At 41.9% G+C, this 16,291-nt stretch overlaps 2 protein-coding genes across 9 annotated transcripts in view; both read right to left on the bottom strand.

Moving 5' to 3' along the window:
- Nucleotides 1-4,477: 4,477 nt before the first annotated feature.
- Nucleotides 4,478-10,905, bottom strand: rbp5 (retinol binding protein 1a, cellular). Its single transcript, XM_083760722.1, has 4 exons — nucleotides 10,404-10,905; nucleotides 8,311-8,495; nucleotides 7,692-7,793; nucleotides 4,478-5,103 (listed from the first exon to the last, which is right to left on the bottom strand). Exons 1-4 carry the CDS (start codon nucleotides 10,477-10,479, stop codon nucleotides 5,050-5,052), a joined length of 417 nt encoding a protein of 138 aa, XP_083616848.1. The 5' UTR covers nucleotides 10,480-10,905; the 3' UTR covers nucleotides 4,478-5,049.
- A 498-nt stretch (nucleotides 10,906-11,403) lies between these two features.
- Nucleotides 11,404-16,291, bottom strand: part of ptpn6 (protein tyrosine phosphatase non-receptor type 6) — a 28,804-nt gene continuing 23,916 nt past the window's right edge. For all 8 annotated transcript variants that reach the window (XM_083761332.1, XM_083761336.1, XM_083761330.1 and 5 more), the window contains 2 exons: nucleotides 15,510-15,571; nucleotides 11,404-11,748 (listed from right to left, as the gene is read on the bottom strand). In XM_083761332.1, coding sequence (XP_083617458.1) covers nucleotides 11,649-11,748; nucleotides 15,510-15,571 — 162 coding nt within the window. In that variant the 3' untranslated portion in view covers nucleotides 11,404-11,648. The remainder of the gene's footprint in view (nucleotides 11,749-15,509; nucleotides 15,572-16,291) is intronic.

Here is a 16,291-nt window from a genome sequence, read left to right as displayed (position 1 = left end):
CCCGGACATGTTGAGTACACCAACGTTTTATGTTAGAAATGTTTAGTATGGGTCCCCAGCATGTAGAAACTGCCGGATGCTCACTTGCATATGTTGAGCATATGTTTTCAAAATTGGCATAATATGTGACCATTAACAACCTATAGAATTAAACATTAAAAATGTCATTATGCTTTATCCATCATGATGCTGAATCCATTCCAAGCATTAGTTAAGCAAAAAAACACTCATTGGGCTTAAACGGCCATGCCCATACAAATTAACACAGGAGGAAAATGTAATATCTTAATTGTTTTGTTTTTGTTCCATTCCTATAAGGCATAAGCCAATAATGTTGCTGCTCTGACAAAACTCTGTCTAATCACTACTCAGCACAACTGATGATATTTACAATGCGATGAATCCGTCCTCAAATCTTCTATTAACGGCTAGGTGTGCTGTCATGCTCATTTCAGCACGGCTTGGTCAGATGAACTACCTCTAGTAATATAAATATTTCGTTCCACTTTTTTTCTCCTTTTTGGGGGCGACTCCTCTGTGAACCACCAGAGGGTGCTCACGTACCACCAGCGGTCCAAGTACTAGTGGGATGAGAACCTAAACCACTCAGAAAACATTATGTTATACTTTAGCTATTGAAAAATAAAATACAAATTTTAATTGTATTTTATTGAATCTATATTCTTTCAGAGCGAACGATTTTACCTCAAATCTTTGCTTCTGGGGAGGGTCTAGGTGCTCTGAGTCGACCAATGGGGACAGACATGGGTTGGTAGGTGCTCTGAGTCGACCAATGGGGACAGACATGGGTTGGTAGGTGCTCTGAGTCGACCAATAGGGACAGACATGGGTTGGTAGGTGCTCTGAGTCGACCAATGGGGACAGACATGGGTTAGTAGGTGCTCTGAGTCGACCAATGGGGACAGACATGGGTTGGTAGGTGCTCTGAGGCGACCAATGGGGACAGACGTTGGTTGAGCCTCAGGGCTTTGAGACGCTTCTAATTCACGCCAGTCCACTTCCTCACAAATAGTCCGGTTTCCGGGTGTCTCGGGTGACTCTGTGCTTATTTCGGTACTGACACAATATGACGTAATCATGCAATGACATCACAACCATATAATTGTTCTTTATAAATAGTCCGATTCACTAAACATAAGTTAGAGCTTGCAACAAGGAAACCTGAGCTGCCTTTATCCTAACAAGTTAATCTGTAAACTAGTTGTCAACACTCATTGACGGTGGAGCTGCTGTGTGAAATGTTTCACTGGACGATACATCTGGAAGGAGAACATAGGAAGGACCAGGCTGCTGTGGTGGTCGGACACGAGATCTACTGCTTTGGAGGAGACGGAAACCAGAGGAGACAAGATCACATTGAAGTACACGTCTTCAACACAGCGTCTTTATGCTGGAGGATTCTGTGGAGGAAGTTGACGCCAGTGAACCCTGAAACAGGAGAACGTCACCTTGAGGTTCCCTACAGGCGTGAGGGCCACACAGCTGTGCTGATTGGAGACACCGTCTACCTCTGGGGAGGGTGGACTAACCCAGGTTATAATTTCGTCAATGTCCTTTATGCCTTTGATGTCGACGCCCCCACACATGGTTCAAACCACAGGTTTCTGGGACCGTTCCAGAGGGGAGGAGACACCACTCAGCCTGTGTCTTGGGGAAGGTCATGTTTATCCATGGAGGACACACTCCTGGATTCACTAATGACATCTACAAGCTGGACACCACCACAATGGTCTGGTCTTTAATCAACACCAGAGGAACTCCACCTCCTGATTCATGGTTTCACTCTTCCACCATCATCGGGACAAAGATGTTTGTATTTGGGCTACCAGTAGACCTACTGACCGCCCACGATCAACTCTGGTACAACATCAGAGTGTTTGACACAGAGACCAACCACTGGATGATAACACCTTCTACACAGCTGCTTCCAGAAGGACGCTATGGTCATTCAGCTTTTACCTACAATGGAGAGCTGTACATATTTGGTGAATTCAACGTCAATGATATGTGGAGATTCAATCCAGAAACCTTCTCCTGGAAGAAGGTTGAGCCCAAGGGGAAACGCCCACATGGGATGACGAATATCTGCTGTTGCATGCTGGGAGATCGTATCATCATCTTTGGAGCACGCAACAGACCAGGTGACCTGTATGTCTTAGACTTCAGTCCTAGCCTCAAGACATTATGCAAGCTGTCAGTTATTCAGTACGGTCTGGATCAGTCTGAACTCACACACAACATCAGGTGGGAACTGGCAGCCATGACTAGCAACAGTCAATAGGAACTGGCAGCCATGACTAGCAACAGCCAATAGGAACTGGCAGCCATGACTAGCAACAGCCAATAGGAACCGGCAGCCATGACTAGAAACAGCCAATAGGAACCGGCAACCATGACTAGCAACAGTCTATAGAGCGTCGCAGTCCCTCCCCCTTTCAGAACAACAAACGGCCCAGGAAATGAAAACGCAATCCATTTCCCCATAGGCAGTTCTTATTTAATTTATTTAAAGACCTTTTAAGCGTTGTACGAAGCCAACTGGTAGCCACATGGTATGAGGCAGTGAATACATATCTCCCCAGTTCCCTTGTGTCTTACCCTTGTGATTTTTTGTTAGGTATCCTTGTTTTTGTTTTGTCCTCCTTATTTAATAACATCTTTGTTTTTTGATTGCTTTACTGTTTTGAGTTTTTTTGTTTGTTTTTGTCTTCTTCCTTTTCTTATTATTATTATATATATTATAATAATAATTATTACTATTATTATTATTATTATTATTATTACTACTACATAGGCCAAATCTAAGCCCTGCTTAGATTTACTTTTCTCAGAATCTATGGCCAGAACTTTATAGTTTATTTTTATTTTTATTCTTTTTTTATGGAATCTAAATCTGACACTATACTCTGCTTATAGTGTATTCTGAATCTTGCTCAAACAAGGGTAGGCGCAATAAGCCTCGGCTTCAGCCTTTACCTTTTCGGTACCACTAGTAACACTATAGTGGAAATTCATGTATGTACTGTACGTCTTTATGTACTCCTTTTATTGACCGAAATAAAATCTATCTATCTATCTATCCATCAACTCTTGTCGTGACAAATCATGACAACACACAGAATTTTTCGGGCCAAACAAAGAATTAGAAAGTCGAAAAAACGGCAGGTTTACAAGGTTACACTTTTTTTGTTGTTTTTCTTCTTTGTAATTATTTGTTTGGTCCAAAATATTGTGTGTGTTGTCATGATTTGTCACGACAAGAGTCCACATCCTGTCTTGGCTGATTTTTTTAATAGAAGCTCAGAGCAATCTCTGAAGGCGGCGGGTGCTTCTCAAGACCAAATAAACAACTACACTTTAGAAACAAGACCAAATAATCAACTGCACTTTAGAAACAAGCCCAAATAAACAAACTACACTTTAGAAACAAGCCCAAATAAACACTACACTTTAGAAACAAGACCAAACTAGAAAATTCGCAATTAAAAAAAAAGTGTGGTTGCCGCAGTGGCTTACATATTGCCAGCCAATTACAATTTCAAGTCACACCTTAGATCATGTGTAAGTGTACATAGACTACAATGGGACAGTCAAAAAATAATAAATAAGGCACTTGTATTAGCTGTAGCCACATCTACCAGAGAGCCGCGGACGTTTTCTCTGTCGGCCAGCTTCCGGTTTTTAGACAGCTGGTGGATGGAAATTAAGCTCCAACCCCGCGGCTGACTGCCGTGGCGGCCAGCATTTCCAGGAATCTGGCCGTCGTGGCAACCTGCCGCGGGGGTGGAGATTAATTTCCATCCACCAGCTATCTAAAAAAAATGGAAAAGAAGCTGGCCGACAGAGAAAACGTCCGCGGCTCTCTGGTAGATGTGGCTATCTACAGCTACTCAGTGAAAACAGCAAATCTACAAGCTCAAATGCATTTCGAAGCACAATTTTGCTATTTTTGTACTTTTTTTTGTAATTCAAAAAGTGAAAATTTCATATATTCTAGATTTTTTGGTTTAAATCTTGACGATTCTGGCATATAGCTCATGAATATAAATCTTGACGATTCTGGCATATAGCTCATGAATATAGTGGTTATCACCGTTACAGCAAGACAGTCCTGTGTTCAATTCTTGACAATAAAACATAGATTCTCTGTGGGGTTCAGGTCAGGCCAGTTGGCTGGTCAGTTAAGTACAGCAATACCATCCATGGTCCAATTACTAGTAGTTTTGGCACTGTGGGTGTGCCAAGTGCTACTGGAAAAGCAGCAGTACTTGGCAGCTGCACTTGGCTGTATTTTGTGGTCACAAAACACAAGGCACACCATTGAGCCTTGGCACACCATTTGGGAGCCACAACTCTAGGGCACCCTTCACACAAACTCATTTGATCTGTGTTGATCATAATTGAACACAGAAATGGGGAAATCAATTATCCAGCAGCACATGACAGTTGGAGCATATGATGCATTTAATCACGTAACTTGAGCACAACAGATTAATGATTTTGCAACACAGTCAACTATGATGTGAAATAATGAGGAAGTCTGCAGGGAATGTTTACACAGTTTACTCGGCTCTGTACCAATTTCTCCAACGCAATGCCCGGTACAGTAAATGCATGCACAGGACATGGCTAGGGACTGTACCAAACAGTCCTTCCTTGCAAGTAAAATATTTGAATAAGGACATAAACAATTTGGGTCTTGGAACTGTCATATTTGAATAAGCTCACGAGAACAAAATGTTGGTGAGATGTTGAAAAATTCCAAGGGTTTTTGTCCTCCATTTTCTTTTATCATACAGACTAAACTTTTACAGCACATGTACTTTGCATTGTAAAATGCACACTAAAATGTTAATTTTAGACTTTTGATGTAAAAGCCTTTCCATCCATCAATTTCAATTATTTCATTTGAGCAATTACTCAAAACATGTACTATTATAAGAATAAAACAAAAAAAAACTACAGCCTCTATTATTCTATGAAGAATTAAGAGCTTAAGGTATTGAGCATATCCCCATTCCAATGACTTCATTCAGCCTTCTTGAAGACTTGCTTAGCAACCACATCTCCAACTCGCATCTCCTGCAGAGGGAGTGGGGGGGGAGGGGTGTCATGGAGAGGGCAGTTGAAGAAGAGAAAGAAAGGGATGACAGGAAGGAGTGAGGGAGAAAATGGAGAAAGAGCATAGATTCAGACTGTTTGACACATCAAAGAAGAATTAAATCAGGTGTGCCCAAAAGGTAGATCCCGATCTACCAGTAGATCACAAAGGCTGTGCAGATAGACGTAGACCACATGACATGCACCTAATATAATATATATATAAACAATGGCATCTGCCACTTGAATTAAGGTGACTTGATTGATTGATTGATTGATTGACATCAAAAAGGGCCTGTCAGCTCAAACCCACAATGCAATACTTTGTTTTCAGGAGTGTTACACAACCATCATTAGCATTATAAAGTAAAAAAATCATCTACCAATTCCATTTTCCCCTTTAGCCTACGTACATTTTAGTATTTTCAGCAATGGGATCATATGTTTTAGTGGGTAGATCATGTTGAGCTGGTCATTTTGAAAGGAGCTCTCAAGTCAAGAAAGTGTGGGCACCCCTGAATTAAATGAAGCCAAGGGTTTGTGTTTTGTGTCCAAAACACAAACCCCTCTTCTTTTCCCCCTTTGGCTCACACTTCTTCTCCCTGAACCTTGACCCTGCAATCTTGGTTGCCTCTTACACCCCCTCTTACACCCCCTACTCATCGCCCCAACTCCCTGCTTGTGAAACTAAAATCCACCCTTTAATGCCTGATCCTCACTGGCATTCCAAATTCCCCTTTGGATTTGAACAACGCATTGGTCAACAACGCATTGCGTGATTGAAGGTATTAGCTGAAAATAAATTGGCAAGAGCTGTCGAGTGGAAGAATCCTGATTGTTTGAAATGTTAATGATGTATTATCATGTTTTTGTTCTTGCTTACTGTAAATCGCTCTGGATTAAGAGCGTCTGCCCAAATGCCAAAAATTGTTAATTGTTAATCAGTGCTGATGAGTAAAAAGCGGTCTAAACGCATCATATTTGCCCCGTTGGATTGGTACAACTCTTCTGTGCACTAAACACACGGCTCCTGAAAGAGTGTCTAGCCAGAAGTCGAACAGTAGCCCAGAGTGTTCTACTCACATACTAAGCAGATAAGACCTTGACAAAGTTGGGCAAAGAATAACTTCCTTACCCAAACTGATTTGCATAGTCCTACACATCATGTCTATTATTTCAACCATCCGCCTTCGATTCTTCCTTTCCTGGTTCCATCTGGTTCAGCTCAGTCACTCTCAATACACCCCCCCCCCCCCACCACCACCAGTTTGCCATAAACAATAAGTCCTTTGTGCACCTGAGCACTGCTCATTGTTTGTGGAGGAGAACATTGTTGAAAAATGTGCCCACATCACTGCCTCTTACTAACAATTATAACACTTTTAATTGACCAAAAGTTATGTTAAATGGTATTTTTGGCCAGGAACAATTTTACACAACCCACACAAACTTTGTACTAATACTGCCATTAGTTTAAATTATCCTAACAAATTAGGAGCAGTGGGTAGGCATTCTACAGTGTCAAGTGCACTAGAAGCATTATGTACCCAACATGCATGTCTTTGGGTACGAGGAAACCCCCATGAAGAAGGGGAGAACATGCAAACTCCACACAGAAAGGCGTTTGACAGCGTGCCTGGTGCACTGATGATATGCTCCTTGTGAGTCGAAAGAACCCTTGTTTGAATCGTTATGTCTCACCTCACTGTAGTCTTGCTGAGCCATGGGGCTCATAGGGCAGGAGCCTATCTCCGGTTTCTGTAGCTTTCCGTCTGCTTTCAGTTTATTGTCGCTACACTCTACTAGCTAAATAAAGCATGAGATTCCAACCCAAATCATAAAAAACTATAATAAAAAGTAAGGCCAGAGTCAGGCTCCAGCCCGATTCAAACACAGGACCTTCTTGCTGTAACAGTGATAACCACTATATCACATTCTTGTTTCATAACCATGACAACTTAAAATAAAATGTTGATGTTAGGTGATGTTAGGGTGCTTCTTGTTGTAATATACAACATGCTGGGTACTTGTACAATGTAGTTGTACGTAAATATACAATGTACTGATATGTATTGTGTACTGCCTGAACTGTAACATACTTTATAGTCAGCTCCTGGAGTGGAGACAGCAGCAAGGTCAGCGTGCTGCAGGCAGTGATTGTGATGTCTAGTCAGTGACGTCATTAGGACATGAGGATCCAAGCTATATATGTTCTGTATGTATCTAATAAACTTTGTGAACGTTTTAGCGTGATACAGTCTCGTGTCATGTTATTGTTCTCCCGGGCCGGCCCGTCCGTCCGCCGTCGAACCAAGGAAATATTCAACCGGGTCGTCACACACCACCTCAGCCTACACACAAGACCCGTCTGTCAGAACCAGACGAGGGTCCAGTACTTAGTATAGAATCCAAAGGGAAGCATGAAAAGTTGAAAAGATTGAGAATGTTGAGCACTTGCTTGATTAATTTTTTAAACAATGTTCTATGGCCGAAACGCTGAGACTAATGGACTGTTTGTTAATATATAAATCCATACACTGCAATCAAGTGGGCGTTTGGTCTTTCCTTACCAAATGCAGCGCGTTGCCCTCCAGCCAATGTGTCCAGCCTCGTCCCTCCTTCTCTCCTCTCTGTACACACAGCAGCTTGTCCCCGTCCCAGTCCACTGTTGTCTGGACAGAGAGAAGCTGTGTGTTAATGTTCCATTGGCCATGTAGCCTACAATAGTACTAGTCCACATCCGAGTACACGTGCACGTAAACACACACACACACAAGCTGCCGGGGTTCATCTTCCTACTGGCACACGGTGATGGTAGTAATGGAGACTGGAGTTATAGAAAACCTGCTTTATTGTCAAATTTTACACACATTTCTCTGTTCCTATCTGACACACATCTGGCACATGCACACGCACTTCACTCTTCTTCTACAAACAAGCCACAGTGGATGTTTACAACTGAATGTGCGTGCTGTGGTAATGTAACTCATAAGTAAGGTTCCATCACCCAGGCATGCCACTGCTGGGAAGAGACATGGCACCGATCCAAATAGGGAGTATTTGGATCGGTGTAAGACAAGTGGGCTAATTTATAAAAAACACACACCCAAAACAACCAATGTATACTTTCAAGAGGAGAAAAATCACATTTAAAATTGCAGTCAGTCATGCATCCAAACACACACGTACTTGGCACTTCCGTCCATCCACAGGGCCGAGGTCTTCAGTAAATTCCTGGCCCAGGGTGAAGTCCATGAGGAAGTTCTTGAAGGTGGTGAGGGTGCGGATCTTCATCGAACCCGAGGCGACATCATGTGTAATCTCCTTAGTAGGCCTCAGCAAGCACACGATTTTCCTCAAAGCATAATTAATATCTAACAAAAAGGTAGAGGAAGGTGGAGAGACAATCAGAATTAACACACACACACACACACACACACACACACACACACACACACACACACACACACACACACACACAGCAGGGCTGGCAACATTGGACTGTGAGAATCCAGGAGATTTTTTGGGGGTGTGGGCTCCCGAAGCAGGGCTTACTTTACTAGCATTGTTAAATGACTGAAGCAATGTAATACCCATCTTTAATAACCATTCATTATTTAAATGAACATCTCTGTAAGTCTGTATGATTGCATGGGCTGCCCCAACCCCTCCCACAGAAAGTTTTTTAATATAGTAAGTAGAAGTTCCTGTGTTCTTGGGACTTTGATACCAATTTAAAAGTCCAGGAGAAATCCAGGATCAAACACAATGCAGAAGCAGCACACCCTGGTGTGTGCATGTCTCAAACGTGTCCGTTTGTTGGGGTCATTTAAAGGCTAAGTTGCCAGGAGACAAGCCATTATGCAGATGTGACAACATTACAAATGAAGATTGCACACATGGATACATCAATAACCGTAGGCTAAAAGCAATATGATAAGGAAATATTATGTAGCCCAATTAAGACAGTGATGATAAAGGCTACAGTACAGTCACAGTGCTGCTGCTTCTCATATATAGTAGGCTACATGAAAGGTAATTGAAAACAGACTATGGTAATTAATAGCCCTCCAAGCGGAACCCAATGGTACTGAAGTTTCTGACATTTTTGATGACACAGACCATGGGGTCCTGTTGCAGCAGTATCCTGCCACCTGGTACGCGGACATAATAAAACATAAACACCGTGTTTACGGCCTGTCTGCGCTCTTTGACGACTTTTTTTCGTGTGAGGGCTTCTGAATCTGTGAACTATTAAGTACCTATACATGCCGCTGCGAATATCTCCTGTGGCGCGGAAGCCTTTAAGTATTTTTTGTTTGACCGATTTGGTCGCTTTGATTCTTCTCTTCCTTCCTTGTTTATTGACACCTCATTGTACCGCCTATCTGGCTAGCTAGTGGCGCTATAGAGCACCGAAGTCTGACGTCACTTTCAGTAGAGGGCGTCAGTCCCCAGGTTCATGTATTTGTTTAGTTGCATTGAAATCCCCATTGAGGCGATTTGAGATCGCCTCATATAACAACTGTGTTTGAAAAATAAACATGTCACCCCGGCCGCTTCACTCATATGGATATGAAGAATTAACTGACAGAGAAAACGCTAATGTTACTGCTACTGAATTAGTTAGATTTTCGCTAGAAGCAGACTGTATCATATATGAGTGACTGACTGTTGCAAACGATACAGAGACACCTCCCTAACAATAACGCTGAGACAGCTTGTTTATTTTTGGACCACAACGCTTATAGTAGACGATATTAAGATCACCCCATGTTATTCTCCATAGAGAAATTACTTCCGCGAACCAGGGGAATCGTCGGGATAAGCAAGTTACGTCAGGACTTCGGTGCTCTATAGCTATGACAGAGCAGATCAGAGGCAGGGACGTAGCCGCACAAGCCAACCGCACACCGGGAGGCGGTACAATAAACGGTAAACAAACAAGAAGAAATAAAGCGACCAAATCGGTCAAACAAAGATTAAAAATACTTAACGGCTTCCGCGCCACAGGAGATATTCGCAGCGGTTTGTATAGGTACTTATAGTTCACGATTTCAGAAGCCCTCAAAGGAAAACAAGCCGTCAAACGGCGCAGATACGATGTTAGTGAGCATATTTATGTCCGCGTTCCAAAATTCCCATACGAAAAAATAGTTATGAACAGAGACCCTACAATAAAGCGACATCAAAATTTCAGAAAAGCTTTATGGAGGGTTCCGAGAGGGGCTAGGTAATTAATATGCAGGCGATGCAAATGGACTAACAAGCAGTATTCTTACCCAATGCTCCGAGGTAGCCGTCCATATTATCCTGGGAAACCATGTGAAACGTTCCCGAATAATTGGGTTTAGACATTTTATCACCTTTTCTTTTGTTAGGAGCGAGAACGCGAAACGAAAGTCCTGATGTTACTGCTTTTCTTTGTCTTTCTCAAATCTCAACACCGGGGGTGGTCTATATTCCAAGGATGACCAATAGCATTGTTTGATATAAAACCTGACTTTATGCAACTGTTGGACAGTCTGTACCCCGGATTGATGGTGGTGATCGGAGACGAGACGCGAAGAACAACTGTTGCGATTTGTGAGCAGGATTATAGCGTCCACAGCACAGCGTCACTTTCCCAGCAGAATCATAAGATTTGTTGCAAAACCAGTGTGCAATAGTGTGCTGGTCTGATCCGCTTTAAAATGCGAAATTAATTCTATTTAACACCTCCCTGCCCTGGCGACTCCCACATGGGTTTGTGCAAGCCGGCTCAATAATCCATGTAGGCATGTATGTACTAGCTATTCTCTCTCTCTCTCTCTCTCTGAAAAACGAAAGGGGGCGGGGTGAAGTTGGTTCATCTTTCGTTGTGCTCATTCTTTAGTTTCCAGATCCCATCATCCCAGTCTCACACTCACATTCTAAAAGTATTAAACACATGATATGATCCATGGTTCATCATCGCCATGCGGACTTGTGGTGGACATTTTTGTACATGTAGTTATACTAGTGTTACTTACTGTAGCCTACAGTTAACTTTATTACTCTATCTTTGTCATTGAAAATAAAATGTTTGAAACCCGGTGTCATATCAGTGTCATATTATATATTCTGATTAGGAAACCTGGACATTTATTATCAAAATAATAATATAGTTATGCAAAAAGTGTGACACATTTGTCTATATGTTATTGACCTCTGAACACCTCAAATATAATATGTACAGTTTCTAGTGTGACAGTTCTTTATTGAGCTATATCAAATAAAATAAAAGAGATAACCTTTTCCCAAAAACATAATCTTTTTATTTTCATCATGTATACATCACAGTTGCACTTTGCTTTCAGTCCAAACAGTCTCAATAGGTTGTTGTCGCATGATTATATGATTTTCTCCTTTCTTAAAACTTAATTCCATTATGTGCAAAGTCTCTTAAAAGGCATACACAATCTTTAAAGCAACAGACATTACATACATACCGGTACACATAATAATATGTTAAATCTCTGTAAAAAGTAATTTCCGCCTCTCCGCTCCTATCTCTTCCTCACTGAACCACTTTTCTTCTCCTCTGATTTCTGCTTCTTCACATCTTTCTTTGATTTGGACACATTCTCATACAGATCGTCCTTGTTTCTAGAAACAAATAACAAAGAAAATGCATTGATATCCAACAAGTCACTTAGTTTCAACCAATAATTTCTCTATATTTGTATAACTCTGTGACCCCTTTTCCACTGGTTGGGAACCGGTTCAGTTCAGAACCAGTTTTTAGTCCATGAGCCAGACCTCCAAAATGGGAACGTTAATATGAATTGAGTGTGCAAAACCATACCTATATTAAAGTGTATTGAGTCTGGTGCAAAGCACAGGTCCTCGCGGTACTCCTGGTGAGAGCAGGAGTGGACCTGGTGAGACGTAGGAGGGGCCCGGACAGGAGGCAACCCACAGAGCCTAGTCCATCCACATACCAGAATAGTACCTCTCAGTCAGGGCATAGTAGTTCCGGAGTGGTCCCAACGGATTGTGCAGCCCTGTCTTTCCCTAGTGGTCTGATCGAGGGTAGCTACTGGGACGTAAGTCAGGACTTGATCACCCCGGCTGGGTCACCCGAGTGAGAGGTATGATGTTCGAGAGACCCGAAACCCCGATGACCTTGGGATACATCACTGAGGATATGTCCCAGTTGCATCCAGGCGATGTTATTTTCGTTTTATAGGATCAATATAAGTAAATTAATATATGATAACCCTTCCACAGTAGTAGCCTTTTCTTTTTTTCTTTTGCATATTTTCCTATATAATGCCTAATTTGCATATTTTATTTTTTTATATTTGTAATACAATACATCATTGTCTTTGTGTAAGTAATCAACTGGGCAAGTTTCATGGTGATAACAATTTAATATAGGTATGGTTTTGCACACTCAATTCATAATTAACGTTCCAATTTTGGAGCTCTTGGACTAAGAACCAAAAAGAACTGAACCGGTTCCCAACCGGTGGAAAAGGGGCCTCTCTGTGTGTGTGTGTGTGTGTGTGTGTGTGTGTGTGTGTGTGTGTGTGTGTGTGTGTGTGTGTGTGTGTGTGTGTGTGTGTGTGTGTGTGTGTGTGTGTGTGTGTGTGTGTGTGTGTGTGTTTCATGCGTTTGTTTGATGTGATCCCAGTCATGGTATTGGACACACATAATGGAATTAGGGTCTGTAAATTATGGTTCATATATATAGGCACAGACAGATTGACTAGACACAGTAATGTAATAAATCTCTGCCTCAGTCTGGGCCTGGGGTATAAGAGAGGTTAATTAACAGACAAGTGAGTGAAAGGGAGTTGATTGAACACATCAACAGTGTGTGTTCTGTCTCTTATGTATTTCCTAATTGGTTTATTCTATCCCAGTCAACTGCATATAGCAGAGCCCGCCCTGACCCACATTTGCCTTTCCATTCCACACAAACACCCACCTTTATTCTGCTCACAGAGGAATGTCAACAGACAGAAGAGGGACATGCGAGATATCATACAAAACTGGACTGTAGTTCCAAAGACCACTGACAATCATGGAGTAGAAATAGGCTAGAAGAGCTTATTGCATTTATTGACTGTCTGAGTGTATGTTTGTTTCCCATCTGTTTTTGAGGGACGCTAGCTTCTCCAACGTCTGGCTTTCCCCTGTGACGTCATGTGGCAGCTAAGTTTATGGACTGTATATTTGTCTTTTTCATGCCTCCCATGACGTCTTGTGGCAGCCAGGTCTATGGACTTTTTATGTTTGTCTTATTCATTGCCGACAAGTGGCAAACAATGGGGTCTAAATGGACACCCTGAAATGGAATTTAGTGGACTAGTATTTCCCAAACTTCTGGTGACATCTAAATTCAAGCTAGAACAGCGGCAAGAACGGACACTGACAAACCTACACCCACTGCTTTGAAAACCAATCCTGATGCCGTCCCAATAGAGGGTATGCGCATGCTTAAAGTGAATGGCACGTCGAGTGGCAAAGCAACATGCAAAGTGAGTTTAACATTGTTTAACGTTGTTTCATGCAATCAGATAGGACTTTTCTGTTTGGATGCATGGGTTCATTGGGTTGTCAAGGCCAGAAAGTAGTTTGTCGCCACTCTGTAGGCATTCCTGCATAACCTCCGGGTTTGATGATGATGTCACGCGCATACCCTCTATATGAGGGACTGAAAGGCTTTGTATTGGTTTTTCAATGCAGTTTGATTTTAGATTTTCGCATGGCCTGGGCCGGCCTAGCGGCTATTGTGGGTATCAGCGTATTGTGGGTTCGAGTCCCGATCCCGACGACCTTTGCTGCAGTACGTGTCACCCCCCCCCCCCATTTCCTGTCAACCTACTTTCAATCTATCAATAAAGACAGAAAAAGCCCCCCAAAAAATATAGATATAAAAAGAAAATCTGCATAGTTTCCGACTTTCCACACAGTTCAAGCCCATACATTGAATTTAGATACTGTATCAACAGACATATCGATAGGCAGAGCTCTCTGATAATCTGACTTGAGGGGGCAGTGCTAGTCACATGTTTGTCACTGCTGGACTGAGGACTTTTAAAGCACTGAGAAATGTAATGTTTAAGTTTATGCAAAGGCTGGATGTATCGACAAACAGTATGATTGTGGTAACCGTTGTGGCACTCTCAAGCCCCTCAGTGAGCTGTTCACTGTATCAAGATTAAGGGTGCACTGGCTAAAGTGCCTGTATGTTCTGCCTGTGGGTTATGTATTTATGTTACATTATTTTATGATTTTATTGCCTGTCGTATTTCTTGTATGTTTACCCCTTGTACAGTATGTTTCTCTATGGACCTGAGTCTGCTAATCAAGTTTGAATTTAATTGAATTGAACATGCATGAATGGAAGAATAGATCTATTCTTCCATTCATGCATGTTCAATTCAATTTACCTGATTTACCTCGAGGTAAATCATTGATTAAAACCAACTGGACCTTTGCTTCTCCTTAACGTGTTTTTCTTTACTTTTTTCCCCCCTTGCTATCACTGCCTGCCTACCCCCTCTTCCTTTCTTTTCTCCTTTCTCAAAGCAACAAAACTTATAGAGCTGGCACGAAAACACATTTCACCCACTTCTTCACACATGTAAACCTGTGATCAATAAAGTCGATTCTGAAATGGGGGTTTGTGGCCCAGAGAAAAAGTTGAGAGTCACTGCAATAGAGAACAGCAGGAGAGCTTGTTCTCAGACTGGGAACCACACCCACAACTCTGCATGTCTTTCTATGTACAAATCACAATGTTGTGCAACCTCTAAAAGTGCTGATCTCTGGATGAGGACAGTGATTCAGAGGACTTTGAACCATTGTGGGAATTCACTTTAGAGAGGACATGGGAACGTTTTAGGGAAGTTCAACGGACACATACTTAACAAGAGTGTGTGTGTGTGTGGGGGGGTGCGTGTGTATGTGCAAGAGTGTACCCACAAGATCAGACTGATAAACATACACAGATAATGTTGCTCTTCTATACTTGTGAGGACATTTGGCTGATTTCTATTAATTTTTTTTTGCTTTTCTGCCTTTATTGATAGTTTCAAGTGAAGATAGACAGGAAAGAGGGAGAGAGTGAAGGGGAGAGACATGCAGCAAAGGTCGTCATGAACGGGACTCGAACACACGACACGCTGTCAGGCCAAAGCCTATAAATTATGTGGCATGCGCCTGGACCACTTGGCCACCGGGCGCCCTTGTAAGACAAATTCTAACCAGAATAGAAATGTTAACTCATTTTCTGTTCATGTGTGAGTACATCTGTTCAGACAGACAGGCAGACAGACGGACAGGCAGATAGACAGGCAGAAAGACAGACAGACAGACAGACAGACAGACAATACAGACCCTTTAACTTTACTCACTTTGACACTTTCCTGATTACTGGGTGTTTAAGTTGTAGGTTCCCATATTCTGTCTCCGTTTCCTGGGGGGAGAAACAAAATCACACATAATAGAGAAAAAGACAGGGTGAGACAGGGTGGGTATAGAATGACTAATTTACAGAATGAGGTCATTGGCTAGGTGAGATTTTCTCTTTTTTGCTTTTGTGTCAACGTTCACATCGTCCACTTTAGATAATACCATATCATGGGGAAGGGGGCTAGCCCATATCTTGAAAGCAACAGCAATAGGTTCAAAGGCCTATTGACATTTACAGAATATCATAATATAATCCTGAAGATATTTTTCTTTTAAAAAACATTACATTTTGTATTTAGGCATTTAGCCACTACGTTTAACCTTGACGGTAAATGCAACCGAACAAAGTAAGCATATCAAGCTTAGATTTAGCTGTTGATCTCCAACATTAAAAAATAACTGCAAATACAGCGATGTGACTCACAGCTTATTTTATTGGACATAAATGCATATTTTTGTCATGGTGTGTCAGGTGAGGACCCAGAAGCAGAACCAGGCAGGCAAACTGATGCAGTCCAATATATTTATTAACATGAAACTCATTATAACAAGTGTAGCAGGACATACACAGTAACAATGACTTATAATCTGACAAGGAAACACTGAACACAGGGAGGTTTATAAAGACTAGACACAGGTGCAACAGAACAACAATCAACACTGGGATTGGCTGGGAGACTAACAGGACACATGAGAAAACTAGTAATCACAGGGAGGTGAGACA

The sequence above is a fragment of the Protomyctophum parallelum genome (assembly GCF_964188405.1).
Source record: "Protomyctophum parallelum genome assembly, chromosome: 3".
NCBI lineage: Eukaryota > Metazoa > Chordata > Actinopteri > Myctophiformes > Myctophidae > Protomyctophum > Protomyctophum parallelum.
The sequence above is the reverse complement of the archived record's forward strand: the minus strand, read 5'-3'. Positions and strand labels throughout refer to the sequence as shown.